Genomic DNA, 21,281 nt, shown 5'->3' on the forward strand with positions numbered 1-21,281 from the left:
ACCGATTTTCTTTCTCTCTCTAAAAACACACACAACAATTCTTTCGTTTTTAGTTGTTTTTTTATGTGTACTTTGTTGAATATCTTCTTCCATTTTTTTTTATTTTAACAAAAAACGTTTCTGACATTGTCAGGTTCTTGAACAATCTTCAATTTCGTTTTAATGGCGGAGTTGTTGGTGACGATGACGATGAAGGATAACAACGACGGTTGTTGGTGACGGCGATGTTTTCGTAGATTTGGTGGCGTCAGTGTCAGATCTGGCCGGAAGTTGTTGTATTCACAAATACGGCAATTGTATTCACTTTTTTGAGCTTTTTTTGTTAAATTTTTCGATTGTATTCATTTTTTTAGGGTGTATTTGTTAGCAGAACCGTTGTTTGTTGTTGTTGTTGTGAAATTTCCATCAGATCTAGCCAGAACTAGTGGTTGGTGTTGTTGTATTCATGAATAAGACGATTGTATTCGCCTTTTTGAGTTTTTTTTGTTAATATTTTAGATTGTATTCATTTTTTTAGGGTGTTTTTGTTAATTTTTGGAGTATATATGTTTTTATGTATTCAGTTTTACTCGTTGTATTCATGAATACAACGAGCCCCTTTATGAATACAAATAGTCATTTCATGAATACAATAAAAAAAAATTGTTGTATTCATGAATACAGCGGAAAAAAAATACAGTGGAAAAAAAAGTAGCTATGCCCTGTAAATATTGAAAATGTAGCTATGGCAAATTTTAAACCCCCAAAATGTAGTCAATTATGTAAAATTCCCTTTTTAATACATTGATAATAAGCAATTTGCACGATTGGCCTTTGCGGGGGTGATCTTTAATTTTTGTCCCTCAAAATGGTGGTCTTTAACTTTTGTCCTTAGGCAGAATTTGCATGCAATTTTTTTTTGTTTTTACTGAGTTGGGGTTCGAACCCGCAACCTCGGGTATTTGACGAAAGGCAAAACTTAAAGACCACCAACTTGAAGGGCAAAAATTAAAGACCATCCCAAATGAAGGGCAATCCGGGCAAAAAAAAAAAAAAAAAAAGATAGTAAACTCTATGGAATCCATCTTAATTTCCAAAGGGATAAGTGTTGACAATATAGAGGTAGTAACACAGAAGGTCACCCAACTATGGGTAATGATCTCTTAAGATCATGTTTTTTTGTTTTGTAACAACAAGGTCACCTAACTTTTTCTATATCACATCAAAAGTCACTCAATAAATATTTGACAAATAAAATATGACATGACATTTAGTCCACATGAACTTTTTTTTCTCGGTCCAAGTGGCAAAAGACCCAACCCGACCTGACCCAAACCCAAATTAACCCTATTCTCCCTTAAGTAAATGGAAAACTAATTGAAATACCCCTAAAATGAAAATAATTATACGCCCCATGCCCCTTCTAAACTAATTACCTGTTGTACCCCCTTGTCCAAAATTATTTACCCGATGTGCCTACCTCGCCTAAACCCCTTCCTTCATGATATCATCGCAGTATATTTATATATCATGATGGTATAATGGAGGACTAAGAGAACGACTGAAACAGTCCTATATGATACTGTTCATTATATTTATATACCACGATGACACCATGATGCTAAGGAGTGTTTCGTTGAAGGACTGAAGCAGTCCTCCATGACATCATCACAGTATATGTATATAAGACGATGGTATCATAGAGGTTTTTTTTTCGAGAAAAGTGTGTTATTTTTAATAAATGAATATTGATCATTCATAATACTGTCTCAGTATATTTATATACCATGATGGTATCATGGAGGATTAAGAGAAGGACTGAAGCATCTTACGTGATACCATCTTGGTATATTGATCTATCATGATGGTATCATGGAGGACTAAGAGAAGGACTGAAGCATCTTCCATGATACCATATCAGTATATTTATATATCATTTTGATATCATAGTTGGGGGGCATCTCGAGTAAATACTTTTAATTTTTTCTGGGGGCACGAAAGTAATGGCGGTATGGGCGGGTAATTTTTTTGGTTTGAGTGGGCATTCGTGATATTTCCCCTATTTAAAATAGAGTTTCTCTCTCTCTGAAAAAAATTGGCCCATCATTTTATTAAAATCGCGTCATCTTCTTTTTCCTTCTTTAATTCTTCTTAGACTTCTTTGTGACTTTTTGAACACAGTCCTTCATGACTCTTTTCTTAAAAAGCCTACCTCCTTTTGAAACACCCACATCACTTGGCACACACATAACACCAGAAAATGTAATTTGTTCATCATTCACACTCTCCGCGACTTTTACTTTTTCTTTATTGACACCTTCAAAACCTTTTGTGACGTCAACTTGGTCATTAGTCAAGCCAAATGAGAGAAGGAAAAAGAAGAGACACGATTTAAATAAAATGATGGGCCAATTTTTTTCAGAGAGAGAAACTCTATTTTAATTAAGAAAGAATAGGGTTAATTTGGATTTGGGTCGGGTCGGGCCTTTTTGCCACGTGGAATAAGAAAAAAAGAAGGAAAAATTCATGTATACTAGATTAAAAGTCATGTCGTATTTTATTTGCCAGATTTTTATTGGGTGACTTTTGATGTGATATAGGAAAAGTTGAGTGACCTTGTTACAAAACAAAGAAACATGACTTTGAGAGATCATTACCCATAGTTGGATGACCTTCTATGTTACTATCTCTGACAATATATGATACTTGAAAAGATTTTATTGGCAAATTTGAAGGTTAGTTGTAGCAGGACACTTGTCACATCATCCTACTCGCAACAACATAAGGCACGTGTCACCACTACTAAAAAACAGGAAAAATTATCGATAGCAAAAAACAACGGACTGCGTCAGTTTTTAGTGAAAACCGACGGAAAATCGACCCAACACGGTCCGTCGATTTACGTTACATCGCTTTTCGAAACCTAAGGATTGCGTCGGTTAAAACCGACGGAGTCCGTGGGTTTGGTAAAATAGAAAAAAAAAATTAAAAAAACCGGATTCCGTCTTTTTTTTTTTTTTTGAAAATTAAAGAATGAAATGTAGGAACTTGGAAACGAACCCGAGTATGTTCCTTGGCATTAAAGGGCTTTACCACTAGACCACTGATATTTTTTGTTCATATACTTACATTGATTTAAATATGCTGTTTTTTTGCTCTAAAAACCGACGGAATCCGTCGGTTTTTGCCAGTTTTTAGTAGTGCACTATGCCTGATTAGCGGGAAGATGCGTTTTGCGGGTATCCTTAACCTTGGCTAAAATGTGACACGTCCATGTAATTTTTGTAATTAGTCACTGGACACGTGTTGCTATTGGAGCTAGCTAATGAACGAAGCTAGCTAAGTGGGTTTGAATGAGAAATGGAGGAAAAATGAAATTTAAAGCAAAGTCCTTTTTGGGAAGGAGTTTTGTCCCACATATGACATAGGTAGTGGAAAGAAAAATAAGCGTGCTTAAAGAAAGAAGCATTTCTTTGAATTTTTGACCAAAGAAAACCATTATATAAACCAATTTATCAAAACAATACAATTTTAATTTTTTTTTTTTTTTTTTGCAGAACTAGAATAAACGTATTCCGCAGTAACGTATTAGGCATTATTTTATTAAAAAAACTAACGGGCAAAAAAGTTAGTGGTTGACGGTGTTAAAGGATAATACATACTTGTTAGTAACGTTTTATCACTAATACGTAACTAAGAGTAATGACTCTAAGACTCCAGGCACATACAACTTTTGTACAAAATCTGACATTAATTGATTTTAAAGTCATAACTCAGAGTAACGACTTCAGGCTAAAACGTAACTGACGGTGTCGTTTCTATAGTGATCCAGTGAGCGAGTTTAATAATTTGGTTTTGAAAGAATGTGATAGATCACTTTATTATAGCTATTTTAATTGCACACGAATTAGTAAAACGAGCTGTCCATTTGATGATGGGTTCATAACATCAAAATTTTAAATCATAGCTCCGCCTATGTTTAGAACATATTATGTAAAACGTTACTCACAAGTACATATTATCCTTTAACACCGTCAACCACTAATTTTTTTGCCCGTTAGATTTTTTGAATAAAATAATGCCTAATACGTTACTGCGGAATACGTTTAATCTAGTTCTGTAAATTTTCAAAAAAACGTATTATTTTGTTGAATTGGTTTAAATAATGGCTTACTTCGGTCATAAATTCCACTTCTTCTAGCTCTTAAAGAGTTAAGAAGAGAGCCACCCCTCACGCTGTCATCGCTTCGCTTTAGATCCGGATGTGATTAATTGATAAATATTTTGGACAAACTTTATTTTTCATTTACCAAATTTATTTTCCATTCCCTTTACTTCATTTTCCAATTTATGATATTATTTCCGCGCGAAATAATTTGAATTATTTTCCCGTTCGCGGAACCAACCATACACGAAGAGTCTTTCTGAACAGACACAAATATGTTCCCGCTGGTATGCAAAAGGTCTCACCATTTTGCACCAGATTTTTGGCTTTAAATAGAGGGTCATTCCCTCACCCTTTTTGCATCGAAAAATTCTGCATACCATCTGCATTCTGCGTACTTTTACAAAATAAAAAAAAAAAAACAGAGTCAGTGTCTTGTGATTCCCGCTACTCCTTTGACAAGTTTATCCGTTTTATTCTGGGAGGAAGCAATTCATAACTTCAGATATTTGGGGGATTAAATTCCTTAAGGACATATTATTTTGCTAACGATGATTATTGTTTTGAGCACAATTTGGATAACAATTGCGTCCTGGACCAGTGGCCACCTTCATACACCTATATATAGCCATTATAACTTCTTCATTTAATAAAGCACAAACAAGAAGAATTAATTTATCTACCAGTCCATCATTACTCGCTTCCCAATTTACTGATTTTGTTATTTAAATTTGCTTTTCTTGTTTCCAGCTCCCCTGTGAAGGTATAGGTTTGTTTGATCCTGGAAAAATAATCGTAACTAATCCTGACAATTCAGCGATAGGGCTACATTCATCTTTAATTTCAGCCACTCCTAGATTTAGTTGGATTTGTTCTTGAACTAAGTTATCATTGAGTTCAGATGAGTTCAGAAGTGTGTATCGCGTATTATATGAATTTATATATTTAGTTGGATTTATCCTTGAACTATGTTAGCATCGAGTTCAAAAGCGTGCATCACGTATTATATGAATTTATAATTTGTCCTATAAAACTTTCACTTTCTGCTGCGTTTTTAATGTGCAATTTGCTTGAACTGTTCCTTTTGAGAGATCTTGTCAATCTAAAAGTCTACTATCCTTCATATTGAAGTCAACTCAAAGACCTCTAGCGTGCAAGCTATGGGGAATTTTGATGCTAAATTTTTAACATTCACACTGATCTTTTCTTTCTTTTTTCCAATTCATAACTAATTAAAACAAGCACAATTTTCATATCATGATTTACTCATCATGTTGAACTATACAACTCATGTATAATTAACAATTATTCTTTTTACTCATACAACTTATGAGAGAATATTAAGAACGGCAAATGCTCAAATATGCCCCTGAACTATACGAAATTGCACATATTTGCCTGTCGTTAAAAGGTTGGTGCAAAGATGTCCCTAACGTTTTTTTTGGCTATATATGCCCTTGAGTTAACGGAAAATATTGCAGGGCATATTTGTTCAGTTTCGCATAGTATAGGGACATATTTGATCCATTCAAATTTCTGAATATTATGGCACAAATAGTTCTCAGATTTTTTTATAGTGCACTTTATGCTAGCCAATGATTTATTGCAACGGCATTTTGAAACTCCACACTTATCGTACAACCCCTCACTTTTCTCTCTTATTCTTTCACTTGTTTATGAAATGTCGGAAGTTTCGAGTTCTTCAAATAGTTGTGGAAGGGTTTGCAGATGTGAAGTTGTGGAAGGGTTTGTGGACGTGGAGTTACTGCACTCCATCTCACTTATGGACTTCAAATAATTCTACTAAATTTCGGTTATGCGTGAAATTCGCGAAAGGGCCAAACCACATTGAATGTTATGTAAGAAACCGTATAAATGCTTAAAATGTGATACTCTTTCTATTATTATAATCAAAATTTTGAGCACTGCGGAAGACATTTTTTCATGTGTCATAAGTCTAATGCAAGTTATCTCCTTTTTTATATTTATGTTTTATTGCGGCAATTGTTGCATCCATTATCGTGTAGATATTGAGACTGAAAAGACGAAAAATATCCAGATCATCAACAAATTGAAAAATAAAAATGGTATTATCATTAGTAAAAAAAAATCTTTTGAAAAGGGGAAATGGTGCTTTTTTTTGTGAAATCAGTCTTTAAAAGATGATTGTAATTGCATCTGCTCTTTTAGTTGCATAATTTTGATGTAATGCAATGGTGGATAGATTGTTATTACAAATGTTTTTTTATGTTTTGGAATGTAATGATAGTTTGTGCCATAATATTCAAGAATTTCAATGGATCAAATATGCCCCTATACTATGCGAAACTGAACAAATATGCCCTGCAATATTTTCCGTTAACTCAAAGGCATATATAGCCAAAAAAAAAACGTTAGGGCCATCTTTGCACAACCTTTTAACAACGGGTAAATATGTGCAATTTTGTTTAATTCAGAGGCATATTTGAGCCTTTGCCTTATTAAGAATTTACACAACCTTGCATTTACTCTTCTTATTGATATAAACAAAAACAAAACATAAAGAAGGAGTAATATGAACAATAGAAAATCAAATGCAACGTAAGCATAACAAAAGAGAAGGATTAGCACAAACCCCATATGCAGGATTCTTCAAATGAACAACTTTGAGATTTCTATAACTTTGTACTCCCCCGTCCCAAAATGCTTATCACTATTCGTTTCTCGAGGTTCAAACTACATAAATTTTGACAATAACTTTTAGGTGTATTTTCTTCACCATATTAATATGAGAAGAATTGCAACTTATAGGCGCTTCTCGTATGGTGTTTGAATATTTAAAATTTAATTTCAAATACTAGATTAATAATCTAATACAATCCAGCTCCAAAGATTAGTCAAATTAACTCTCGAGAATCAAAGCGTGACAAATATTTTGGGGCTATTAATTTATTATTTTAACCAGTCTTAGGAGGAGGAGCTTCTCTTTTGCCTGGAGGTGTTGAAATATAAGCTTTATTATCAGGCTTTACAGTCTTCCCATAAAACATTTCATCATTTTCCTTCTCTTGTTCTTTTGAATTTTCTGGTTCACTACTTATTGGTACTAGTGGTTCTTGGCCTTCAGCATTTCCTGATATATCTATTATTACCAGTCCATGGTCGTGTGCATTTCCTGGGACATCTATTGCTAGCCCTTGCCCATTTCCTGGTTCTGACAAAATTCAATATACAAGTATAAGTTTTATGTACTGACGTTATAAAACATAATTAGGTCATTTATTAAGTAATTACTTTCTCTGATATTATACAAGTGACTTTTAAGAATTTGTCGCATTTATTAAGAAAGTCACTTAATAACATCAATTAAGAGGGTTATTTGACTAAAAGATCATTTACAATGTAAAGAAGAGTTGAAAGACTTCCTAGAAATTTGTTTAATCATTTATTAGAAACGAAAATTTTTGGAAAAAAAGAAAAGTTAATACCTTCTTGATTTTTAAGAGATTACTGATTTTGAACTAAATTCAAAAAGCTAGAAAATACTTATATAGGACAGGAAGAGTAGATATGTAAATCTGCTGATAAGTATTACTCCTTTTGTACCATTTTATGTGTCACACTAGCTATCAGTATCTGGTCTGGTCACTACCCAGTGTAATCCCACAATAGTGGGGTCTAGGGAGGGTAAGATGTACGCAGTCTTACCCCTACCTGGGTAGGGAGGCTGTTTCCGATTGACCCTCGGCAACCCTCCTCCTTTATCCGGGCTTGGGACCGGCAATGTGAGCGAGCTCACACAGGCGGAGTTCTATAACATAAATCCGTTAAACACAACTTACACCCAAATCACTTGCCAAAAATATCAACCCAAATTAAGAGTTTTTAACATCAAAATTAAGAAAGATTGTCAAAATTTTCCAGAAATTAAAGATAGTTTTCAAATCTTACCTTTAGAAGATTTTCCACAAGAAACAAGGTATACGAATAGATCTTGAATCTTGTTCTTCGTATCTGCGATGAAATTAGCCATCTTTAATTTTTCTAGCTATTGTCTTACATGGATCCAATGAGCTTTATAGGAGATTAAATGTTGAAAGGTTCATTATCTGCTTATTTATTAAAAATAAAAAAGAGCTTGAGAACCATGTGAGAAATTATTAATTCCGAGACTTGGTAGCTACGTCTCTCTTTGTAATAAGATAGTATATAGTTGACTATTGATTTTCTTAAAAATATAATTTTCATTTTTAGTTTTTGTTATATAAGACAAACTACATCAGATCTTTAATTACTTTAAATGATGTAGATTTTTTATCTGCTTGTGAATATTCACAAATTTTCAGAATTATTAATTGTTCCACCATTTAATTACCTATGTATTATCTTTAACTTGTATTGTTACTTCATGTCCGAGGGTGATATACTTTTAAAAACAATCCAAAAATAACATAATATTTCTATATAAATGGACCAAAAAAATATATTTTAATTAATTAAAGGTTAATTGTGTTGAGTCATACATATATCAAAAAGATCAAAATCAGAGTTTACCAAGAAATGAGGGACCGAAAATGCTATTATCCCATTCTTTTAACTTCTTTTCCAATTCAATTGGAAATTATTCATGTGAAATTAAATGGACTAATTGGAATATGTGTCCCCGACAGTCTGAACAATGAATAGCCTGCAAGAGATGTGTAGCAGGAAAATTACAGCTAAATATCATTCGGTCATCTAGTTTACAACATATATATATATATATATATATATATATATATATATATATAGAGAGAGAGAGAGAGAGAGAGAGAGAGAGAGAGAGAGAGAGAGTAAATTGGTAGTATATAAAGTATACTAAATATGTATATTATACATAGCTATACATATAATATACATACCTATAATCTATCTATACAGCTCAAGTGTATAAGAAGTATATACTTTGGCCATGTTAGATAAACTAAATCCCTGTGGGGTAAATTGTTTCTCAAATATGGAGTATCAAAATTGTTTGTTGGTAAGTATTGTTGATCACTCTGGATCTGGACATGTTGAGATTCTCAAATCTGGGCTAAATACCTAGATAGGCTCTTTAACTTGACACAATTTTTAAGTTAGACACTTTAACTTAGTTGGTGACCAGATAGACACCTCAACTTGGTAGAAATGCATCACTTAAACACACTAGTCCTACATGGCATATCACGTACTCTTTTGTTCAATGTAGGCGCGTGAGTCAAAGTTAGAGAACTGCTGAGTCAGCTCTTCTATCAACAAAAAAAATTTATAACCCAAATTTACCCTCATCTTCCTCAAATTCATCTTCACCATTGTTAAAAGAAAAGCCTTGGCGGCATAAACCTCTCTTCTCCATCTCTAAAAAGCACAACTACAACTAAAGTTCCATACTAATTCCTGTTTTTATATTATTTTTTTCACACATTCTCTTTTATCCCATGATCTTCATACTCGTTTGAAACAAAATGAAGCAAATAAAGGCCAAATTATTATTAGGAAGCTTTGACAGTTTAATAAACAGAGTCAGGTTTAAAATGTTAAAGACTCAAACTTTAGGCTTAGAGGGATTTTGTAAATTCCCTTTTTAACGTTTCAACCAAGACAATACCATTAATCTTGAAAATTTGCATTGATTTCCTACTTAGTAAAAAAAAAATGCTGGTTCATAAAACTAGAAAAATTAGACAAAACGTAACCTCTTTACTTTTAGGCCTTCATCTATCAATAAAAGAAAACCTATACTTGTCTCTGGGTTAAGTGAGAGTGGGACATGGGCGGTGGTAAGGGAGAAGGAAGAGAGATGAAGGGAACCATTGGAGAAGAAGAATATAATAATTGACTGCTATAACTTACATGTGAATTTGCAGAAGCAAATAATGGAGAATGAAGGCAAAGTTTGATTGCCTCTTTTGGAACGAAGAAGAAGATCAAAGGGGGTTGTGCTGGAGATTTGTTTTATTCCACGTGTCTCTATCTTATTCGTTCTTTGACACATCATCAGCAAGTGATGCACACGCACTTGGTTTTCCTGACTTGTGTGTTTAAAAGATACATTTCTACCAAGTTGAGGTGTCTATCTGGTCACCAACTAAGTTAAAGTGTCTAACTTAAAAATTGTGTGAAGTTAAAGAGCCTATCTAGGAATTTAGCCAACTAAATATGTATATTATACATAGATATACATATAATATACATACCTATAATCTATCTATACAGCTGAAGTGTATAAGAAGTATATACTTTGGCCATGTTAGATAAACTAAATCCCCGTGGGGTAAATTGTTTCTCAAATATGGAGTATCAAAATTGTTTGCTGGTAAGTATTGTTGAACACTCTGGATCTGGACATGTTGAGATTCTCAAATCTGCTTTTGCACCTTTTCTTCCAGATTTTCCAAATTAGAATGCATGGTATCACTTGTAATATCATGCCTTGAATAGGATTTTTCTTCTTTGTGATCCACCATGATAAAACTCGTTGTCAGATATTTCCAGATCCTGCCTTGATGACAAACATATGAGTGAAATGTTTCCATACATCTTTGCTAATCATGTTGTTGTTGAAAAGGTGTTCTTGAGTTTCTTGATTTCCATTCCTGCAACAAGAACATTTAGAAGTTAGTTGGATTTTGATTCTTTTAAGATTGTCATCAACAACAACTTTGTCTCTAAACAGTCTCCATATGAAGAAAGAAAACTTTAAAAGGCATAAGAAAATTTTCTTATGACACATCTTTTTGTTAGTGAGAGATATATGATGGTACTCCTTGATAGATTTCCAAGCAGATTTGCAGCTAAAAGTGCCATCACTGGTGGCACTCCACATAGGAGTGTCATTGATTTTCATGTTGTGGATTTTTGACTTCTTGGATCTTGTTCACCACACTCATTGGTAGTATCTTTCTCAACTTGTGTATATCTCATTCACCATTTTGAAAGTAGTCATATATAGGGCTGTTGATTGATGTATTGGTGCCTATGAGTTGAGCAATTTTTCTAGTTCCCAACTAATTGTCCCACCATATATTGGAATTGTCATACCCCTTTTTAACCGGGTTAAAGTAGAAGTACAACATATTGATGATTCCTATTTATTTGCTTGTTTTAAAGGAGTCGCCACCTAATTAATTTAACGGTGAATTAGGACACCTAAATGTTAACTAAGGTAAAGTTAAAACTAAACCTCCGTTAATAGTCTGCTTAACCAATGTGATTCTAGATAAGGGCTCTATATTATCCTAAAGGGAAGGGGTTAAGCATCCTTTAGAATCCGCTAACTACGGTTGTCCGGCGAAACTTAGGTTAATTAATTAAGGTGAGAATTTGTATAAAAGAGGACGTTAAATGCCATTTTAAATAAAACTTATAAATATTGCTAAGGCTTTAAATAAGATGCTATTTAGAAATAAAACTTATAAAAGATATTTTGCATAAAGAGGATTTTAGATGCTATTTAAATAAAGCTCAAAATGTTGCTAAGACTTTATATGAAATATAGTAAATGCTATTTAAGATAAGACTTGTAGGAAATATAACGATTTTGCCCGTAAATAATAGCTTTTGAGAAGAGATTTAGCAATTTTGAACTTTATGTGAATGTAGCAATGTAGAAAATGTAAGCTTATAAATAGGATTCAAAAGGAAGTGAGTTTTCTTATTAATTATGCTTAGTTAAAAATATGCATGATTGATTCAAACTTGAAGAGTTATCTATAAAATATACTTGAGTTTATACTTGCATATTAGTGACGTTTTTGAAACGTTTATAATGAAAACATGATTCCCATTTTGCAAATCAATTATCCCAAATAAAAATGAAACATGAAAAAGAATAGTATTAACTTATGGAATTAATTGTTAGTCTTCCTTAAACTAAACTACCCATTACTAAAACTAAACCTATTAATTCATTAGGATTTATCTAAATTAAGAAAACAAAACAAGCAAAAAGTTAGTTGCATAATACAAATTAATATGCACAAAATAAAATAAAAGAGGTAAATAAATATCGAATGGGGCCAGCCCATTTTTTTGACTGCTGAGAACTGTCCACGCTATTGGGCCTTGGCCCAGAACTTCCATTTTTTCTTTCTTTTGGGTTTTTGGCTGCGGATTGGGCTGGGCGGAGATGGTTTTGTTGGGCTTTTAGCCCAACCCCGAATATGGAAGAAGAACGAGTCCCTCAGACTCGTATGCGGTGATCATGCAAAAAAAAAAAATGAAAGGAAAAGGATCAGTATACGATCAGTGAATAATGTTAAACATATGAAATATAAAACTCAAACAAGTCGGCAGATTGGGTACATATTATGTATATTCAAGTATACTTCGTGTATACACATTCGTAGCGGTTTTAAATATAGATATACCAGTAGTATGCGCAAATATACATAACCAACTGAAATGTGCTTTTAGCGACGCGCAGAATTTAAAACAACACCAAATGATAATATAGACTATACATTACATAAGTGATGTACATATACATGAAGTATAATCCAGATTTGACATAAACAATTAATAGGCTGACCAATCATAACAAATTTTAACCACATAGGCAAGATTGGTAGACTTCTAGATCATAACTGAATATAAAACTCATTAGATGTCATAGCAGTGAACCAACAAACCCAGATTTAGAGTACAAGCGAGGATTAACATCACTCTTCTAAACAGTATGTAGAAGCAAATAGAATAGGCATGATAATGGTCCTTATTAGATCCTGATCAGATGAGATTCAGACTAACTAATCATGGAAGAAGGCTAATGCACGCAAACACGATTAACGGGTCGCCTAATTTAAATCAACACATGATTAATCCAATGACATACCAGTCGACAAATGTAAACTTAAAGCACCAGGTTAATCTAAACTTGCATATAAAGTTAACACCATCACAGAACTGAACTAAACAGGGACTAAATATGCTTAATACGACTAAAATAACTGCTAACGAAATTGAAATACAACTAAGCAAACAAACCACATAAAACAGTTTCAAACGCTCAAACGAATACTAACATGACTTATAGGAAGGAAATTTACCTTCTTCAGGTGCAGCGAAGTGAGGCGAAGGTTTCGATATCCACTCGAAAACTACTGAACCAGAGCTTGCGATGCTCGAATTCACAGCGACCAACAAAGCAGACAAAAACAGGAAAACAAATATCCTAATATTTTGGACTCGATGTTTTTGAATTATCTAAACCACTACAAGCTTGTTATTTTTAGGGGAATTTCGGATGACTCAGAGAGCTCTATTTCCAGGGGATTTCTCCGTTCCAGCCCTTTTTCTCTTTTTTTTTTCTCCTCCCCGTTTTCGATCTGATCACCCCTCTTTATAGTTTTTCACTTTGTTTGAAGGAAGAGAGAAGGAGAGGCATGGGGAACAAGGGGACGTGGAGATGGCAGAGGCATGGGGGGAACAGGAAGGAGTGGGGTGGCAGTGGCAACGTGGGGGGAACAGAAGCGTGGGGGGACAAGACGGAATGGGGGTGGTAGAGATAACGTGGGGGGAAGACAAGGGAGAGAGGAGGGAGAAAGAGAAGAGAGGGAATGGGGCGGAAGGGGTGTGCGGGTTTCATCTCTTTTGTTAAAGAGAATGGGTCAATCGGGTCGGGTAATGATTTGGGCTGGACCGGGTAGGATTTGGGTTGTGGGCTGATCTAAAACGTGGGCTGGGTATTAAAACTGGGCTGGTCATTAATGGACTGGTCCAAACAGGTTTGTGGAACGGATGAGCCCCAAAATTGACTGATGGATTTAAAATATGGGCTTTATAAATTTAAATAAAAGACCTATTTAAATAACCTGTATTAAAATATTACTTAATATAAGATATGCAATTATTAGTGCTCAGATAAAAATGGCGTTGTAATGGCCGTGCAATAATATTTCGAAAATCCACAGTAAATAAAATTATTATTTAATTATGTGAAGATAAATGCGATGTGAGTGCGTAAGCCGGTAAAATGTGCTGAAATGATAAAATGTGAGTTATAATAATATTAATAATAATAATAATAGCAATAATAAAAATTAGTATTGTAATAGAATAGTGAAACGCTGGCATTGATAAAAGGCTAATAATTATAGTAAAATATAATATATATATATATATATATATATATATATATATATATATATATATTTTTTTTTTTTTTTTTAATTTTCCAAAAATGTTAGAAGCATAAATAGGTATTTCGGAGGAGAGGCGGGACAAAATTGGGTGTCAACAACTTGTCCCTCTTTGCCCGGTAATGATGAAAAGAGTTGTCGGGCAAAGACGTTGACTCAATAGCCTATTTTGTCTCGGCTAAAGGAAACTTGAGAGGATTATGACCGAACTCCGGTCTCTGAGTTGCCTACATATCTCGGGCTGCACGAAAATCAGGTCGAGTGTAGTTCTGGGACAACTACGACACCTTATGATTAATGAATCCCAATTGGCGCGAATCTTTGCAAAATATTGTCCGGTGTTGAATTATGATGACACTGGATATTATGATAGAACTTGAGAATCCTGAAAATTGAACTGTTGGAATGCAAAAGAATACTTGTGATTAGAGACGAGTGTTCGAGGTAGATCCTTAACCCGTGTCGGGAAGTCTGATTATCCTTCCCGACAAATTGCCCCAGTTCGCTGCCGAAGAAATAGTTCCACGAGTTGATGTGTGATGCCAACTTCGATATTGTCAAAAGCCACCAGCTAAAAACAATTGTTAGAAATAAAGAAATATATGTGTAAATAAGATAGGGTTGGAGAAGTTTACACTTGTAACCCCTGTTTCGGAAGTTGAATCCACAATATATTTTGGAGATGAATTAAATTCATGGTTTCCACTTGAAGAGGAATTAAGTCGACATTGATATCCACCTTAACGCAGCTAAATCCACATCCACGTTTATTTTAAGGAAAAATATAAATCCACATCCGCTTCCACTATACAAGAAAATATAAATCCACATCCACTTCCACGGTAAAAAATATAAATCCACATCCACTTCCACTGGAATTTAAAATACCCGCATTATGAGGTGGGTACCTGAATTGGAATTGAAAATACCCGCATTATGAGGTGGGTGCCTGAACTGAAATTTAAAATACCCGCATTATGAGGTGGGTGGCTGAACTGAAATATAAAATACCCGCATTATGAGGTGAGTGCCTGAACTGAAATATAAAATACCCGCATTATGAGGTGGGTGCCTGAACTGAAATATAAAATACCCGCATTATGAGGTGGGTGCCTGAACTAAAAGGTATTAAGCATCCCTCATAGCCCGTCCGAAGACAGTCCTTAAACTTAGTTTAACGGAACACTAAAGGGGATTATCTATCTATTTTATCATTATTATTACTTGTTTTCAAAATGTTGTGATTTCATTAAAAGCTACACTAGGTGATTATATGCTAAGCATATACAGTGTATAAAAAATGTATTTATACCAAGTATCAAGTATTTATAAAGATATATCAGCCCGTTAAGTTAAACAGACAAGGCAATAAATAAATAAATATATCAGCCCGTCATTCAAAATACAAAGTTTCTATACTATGAGTTTATATTTTGTACAGTTATAAAGAACGCGGAAAGTAAATACAAACAGTGATTCGAGTTCCTTCGGAGTATTATCTTCGAGATGTATTTCTCGGTACCTGTATAAGCACTTCGTAAATATGTCAGTAAGAGAATAAATAACTATCTAATGCATTAAAGAAATGATACATAAACTTAAAATAAAAATCCGCCTTTTGTACAGGGGAAGCCTTGAAAATCAACGGAAATTTCTTCATTGGCTATTTGGGTTTAGTATTCGCCCAAATGAATTTAAATAAATGGTAAAAAGAGTAAAAGTGTCAAGTTTTTGCTCCCTAACCACATTCCAGCTAACATTTCGATTTTAAATTAAACATTATTAAAAAAGCAATCTATATTCTCATAGGATATATATATGTTCTGGGACGGAAGGATTCGAACCTCGTTGGCTACCAGGAGCATTTTCTGGAACCAACATTTATTTAGCAAAAGGTGATGTAAAATAATCAAATATCAACAGTAACAGCGGGCAGTAGCCAAAGGAAGCAAGTTTCTCCCTCGAAGATGAAGCTCATCACTGGAAAATAAAAAATAAGTGCAAAACCAGTCCAAAAATGAAAAAAAAAGTAGCAAACACTAATCATTTAAACGCTGGCCGAAGAACTCAAACAGTCACTGGAAAATTCAACTCCGGCCGGATCTGAAGCCGAACAAAACGGATTACCTGGAAAAGCAAAAAAATAGTCCAACAGTAGCACAACAAATAAACACAATGATACATATACAAAAATGTACAAAACACGGAACAAACGGGAGTCGTCGAAGAGGTAAAACTCGTTAGAAAAAAGGGCATAGCGCCTTAAGATTAACAAAACTTTGCCAGAGGAGTTTCTTCGGCCAAATCTGATCCTTTACCACCAGCAGTGATGGCGGTGGCACGAGCAGCAGTGAGGGAGAGAAAATGGGGTCATCGTGGTCAGGGATGTTGTTTCATTCGTGGCGGTGGTGTTCATCGGAGCTACGATGGTGGTGAGGGTTGTGACATGATAACAGTAGAGAGAACAGGGGAGAGAGAAAGGAGTGCGGGCGTTTGGCTAGTGGTTTCGTGGTGGGGATCTGCTGGAGCTTCGACATTGGGAGTTCGTCGGGGTTGGGTTGGAGGAAGCTGACAGTGGAGAGAGGTGTAGCGGAGGGAGTAGAGGGTTGTGTGGTCGGCGTTGATGGAGAGAGGGGAAGATGAAGTGGTGGGGCAGTGGGGACGTCAAGTAGTGGTAGAGCGTTGCCTGGCCAGACGGTGGTCAGTGTTGGAGGTGGCAGTGAGGATGGTGGTCGGCGGTTGTAGGTGAAGTGGAGGGAGGAAAGAGAAATAATATGCTATTAGGTTTGGAAGAGGGGTAAATCTGAAAAATGTTTTTTGTTGTGTGTGTAGAAGATGATGAAAATAAAATTGAACCCTTAACTTCTTTTATAAAACAAAATGACCCATCTTATTGTCCAAAGAATAATGGTCTTCCCCCTCTTGTCCCCTTTACCCCCTTTAACCCATGTGTAAAAATATATTAATCAATGGATGAAGAATCCAACCCATCACCTCAAATGTCAACTTTTTAAAAAGGTGACGAGACCTTGACTTGATCGAATTCTTGCTCTGCATTTAAGAATTAATCGCTTCGATTTTCTCTACATTGACAGACTGTACCAAAATATAGTTAACTAATACATGTGTAATAATAATAATGTAAATATAAAATATAAATATTCATGTATAAGATATGAAAATTTATTGCTATAAAATTAAGAAACAATTATTAATTGCACAAAAATGGTAGTATTACGCTGTACATGTGCAAAAATTATGATTCTTGAAAATGACAATAAATTGATAAAATTCCTAAAATAAGGATAATCATCAATAAGTTATCAAAAAATGTAAAAATTCTATTTCGTGTTCTTTAACGAATCAGGACCCCTGAAACGTTAATTTTAAGCATAGCGAGCAAAAATTAGGTGTCAACATCTTGTCCCTCTTCGACCGGAGACGATGAAAGAGTTTTCAGACTAAGACGTTGATGTGTAGCCTATTTTGGCTCGGTAAAGAATTACTAAAAGGATATGTATAGAGAAAGAAGCTAGATGTTGATAGAGCTTTGACAATACTCTCCGTCCTCGGAAGGGTTATGATAAAAGGAAAAATGATAAAAAGGGAAGGATTGTTCAGGGCCAAAAAACATTCACGTATCCACGTCATCGCTTCCAAAATTTCCCCAGCGTCGAACTATGAGACACTAGGAGGGTGCAAGATTGTATACTTGCTGGGGAAAGAATGATTCTCGCCTCGATGTGACCGAACTCTACGTAGAGCTTCCTACATATCTCGTCCATCATGAGAATCTTGTCAATGTAGTTCGAAAGGTTGATAACTAAAGGATTTTGTGGCAAATTTTGATCGTCAGATCAAAATTTTGCTCCAGTGTCGTTGGAGTGGTCCTAGTGGGATGAAGAACTGTCGTGCTCGAATTCGAGCTACCGACATATCACTGAGATGGGAGTCAGACCAATTGTAGTTCGGGAAAACTTGTTGAGGAGGAAAATGATTAATTGCTATAGGAGCGACTGAACTCAGAGCCATGGATTGAAATTACTACAGAGTTGTATGTCGGGATCCCGATGAAAACTTCGGGTTGCGTGCCGAAGCTTTGAATGGAGAGGGGTCTTAGATTATGTGTGAGGACCTTGATGCATATTACGATCAACTTCATATTTTCTCTTGGAAGTTTTCCAAAACGCCTTACACCTAGCCTTTTAAGTTAATACTAAGTTCGGTCGGTTAACCATTGTTAATGGGTCTTAAAGGATGCCTAATACCTTCCCTTTAGACTAATTGAACCCTTACCTAGAATCTTAAGTTTCGTAGACATTAAAACGGAGTTAACTTTAGATAATTACTTTAATAAACTTTAGGTGTCCTAATTCACCATAAATAATTAGGTGGCGACTCCTTAACTTTAATTAACCCCGAAATTACCGGAATGTTGTAAACTATTTTGACTCCAGTTAAAATAGGGTATAACAGCTTGGCGACTCCGCTGGGGAATACTTAGGTTCTAACTATAACGAACTTAGTTTAATTAGGCTTTGTGTGCTTGTCTTAATTACTTTATTTGTTGTTAACTGTTTTTACATGCTATTAATTCTTTGTTTGATACAAACTGTTTATGTGTTACTGTTTTGATATAAACTATCATCTCGTATCACTTTTCTCCACATCTGGAAATTCACACTATCACACGTACACGCGAGGTGTGTTTTGCGCACCCGCAAATTTCTTTCAAAATCCCAAATTTTAGGAGAGTTGGCATATGCACGGGGTGTCCGGATTTTCCGTGTGACCGCGTAGCCTTCTCACTCGAGTTGTCCGCTCGAGAACCTTGCGTCTAGTGAACCTGCTCTTAATCAACCTAGATTAGAGCTAAACCAACACCCTTTATTAGGAGCATACATTTCATGACCTAGGAGGTTTAATACCCTTGGTGTATTAAGCCCATTAGATGACTTTACCCAAAAGTCCAAGTGGGTTCACGACCCCAAGTGACACTAATCATACTCTATGTGCATGTTTGAAGGACAATTGTGCCTAAATATTGACTATTTTCTTTAACTAATTAAACTTTAGGAGGGAGGGAATGACTAACATTTCTATGACAGGTATGGATTCTACATTGCAGTATGTCCGTGATCAACAACTGACGAGAATCAAGGACATCACAAAATGGAGCTAGAAATTGGGACATTGTATTTACTTTACTTAGATTAGGAAACATTTTATGTTGTATGTAATAAATATTACATTACTCTTGTACTTTATTTTGGGAAATAGAACTTGTTTAATTAGCCAAAAGCAATAGGATGACGTATTATGGCACACTTTACCCTTCAAACAAACGTTAGGCCTACCTCTGGCACAAAGAGGTCACATGCGTATTAGGACACGTTATTGTTTGATATACTCATTTACATTTGACAACTTGTTTGACTTTATTTGATGAATTATTTGCTACATGAGTTACTTGACTCTACGTGATCATCACTTTACCTAGATATGTTAATGAGGCTGATATCATTTGCATTTTATGTTTCCTTTTTCTTATTATGTTTCTTTTTATTTTTATTCCTAAAAGAGTTGATTCGTGTTGACACTCGAGCTGGCCGACCATCCTTACCTCACGAGGTTGAAGACGTCATCATTACCTCGACGTAGTTGGGTTGTTCAAGGAAAGGAAATTATTATGTCTGATCCAGCCGCACATATTTCAACTGGTTTGGAAAACATCGTGATCTCTAGTGATCCCCCCGAGACCTCCGAACATAGAACTACTATTCAACATGATGAACATATCGCCCGCCTGACTCAAGAGATTGAGGATCTACGTGGAGAACTGAATCGGGTTAGGGACCTGACCAATTTGTCTGTTACACTCCAACGTCCACCTCCTGAACCTAGAAATGTCGCACCAAATCTACCTCGTTTTCCATCACTTGAATCTCCAGTTCCTGAACATTTTCCTTCACGAAATAATGCACCTACCAACAACAACTTTCCTCCAATCACCCTCGCAAATCCACCAAATCTATCATCCGTCTATACCCCTCCACAAAGTCAACCACCCACCTACACTACCTATGCTACTCCTAATCCACCATTCGTCAACCCACCAAGTCAATCGCTAGTTCACACTCCTTATGTTCCTTTACCCATCAACACTAATCCACCACCTACAACTACTCCTCTAAACCCACCAAACCAACTACCTACCACTTATAACACACCACAACATAATTTTAGTGTACCCTCCCGAAGTCAAAACTGGGGCATATTTTGAAAGATTAGACAAGAGAAGAGTTGGACATCGATAAGATTAAGGCTACCATACAGGAAATAGTATAGACAAATGACCTTTCAATTGTTTTGGAAGCGTCACAATCTAAAGTTGGCAGAAATATTTACAACTCATATATATATTTACATATATATCTTTCCTTATATACATATACTTACATATATATTTTTCAAATGAAACATTTTCTTTCAATTGTTTTCACTACTATTCATCTACCGAGGCTGAACGGATATCACAAGATCTAAACAAACAAGACGAATGAAGCGCCAACACCGTCAAGCTCCGAGTCAACACGAATCGACTTCCCCCTCCCACACTAAGAATTTTTATTTGAGCACAGAAATTAAAAGACCGCGAGACCAACAGTCAAGTCTATCAATCATGGCCGAAAAACATCATTTGGCTCATTATGGCCTAGCCTTAAAAGCCAAACGGCTTTATTTCCAACTTTATCTTTAATTTTATTTTCATCACAATAACTTTATGACTTATTGACAAAGACACCTATTTTTGTAGGTTGTCGAAACCGAAGGCTAGTTAAATCAGGATTACATGTCGAAAACCGAAGACGTCATTAATTGGGCCCATCACGATCTCATCAACATCATTTGCCAAAACGGCTACACTATCACTTTACTCTATACTTTACCAATTACTTTATCATTTACTTTACCAACTTTAACGACTTTACCCTGAA

The 21,281-nt window shown here is 35.1% G+C and overlaps 1 protein-coding gene across 1 annotated transcript; it reads right to left on the reverse strand.

The window, feature by feature from the left end:
• Positions 1–6,759: 6,759 nt before the first annotated feature.
• LOC132616222 (uncharacterized) lies at positions 6,760–8,221 on the reverse strand. Its single transcript, XM_060330840.1, has 2 exons — positions 8,075–8,221; positions 6,760–7,337 (listed from the first exon to the last, which is right to left on the reverse strand). The coding sequence occupies exons 1-2, from the start codon at positions 8,154–8,156 to the stop codon at positions 7,081–7,083; spliced, it is 339 nt and encodes a 112-aa protein (XP_060186823.1). The 5' UTR covers positions 8,157–8,221; the 3' UTR covers positions 6,760–7,080.
• Between the last annotated feature and the right edge of the window lie 13,060 nt (positions 8,222–21,281).

Source organism: Lycium barbarum, chromosome 10, assembly GCF_019175385.1.
Source record: "Lycium barbarum isolate Lr01 chromosome 10, ASM1917538v2, whole genome shotgun sequence".
Lineage (NCBI taxonomy): Eukaryota > Viridiplantae > Streptophyta > Magnoliopsida > Solanales > Solanaceae > Lycium > Lycium barbarum.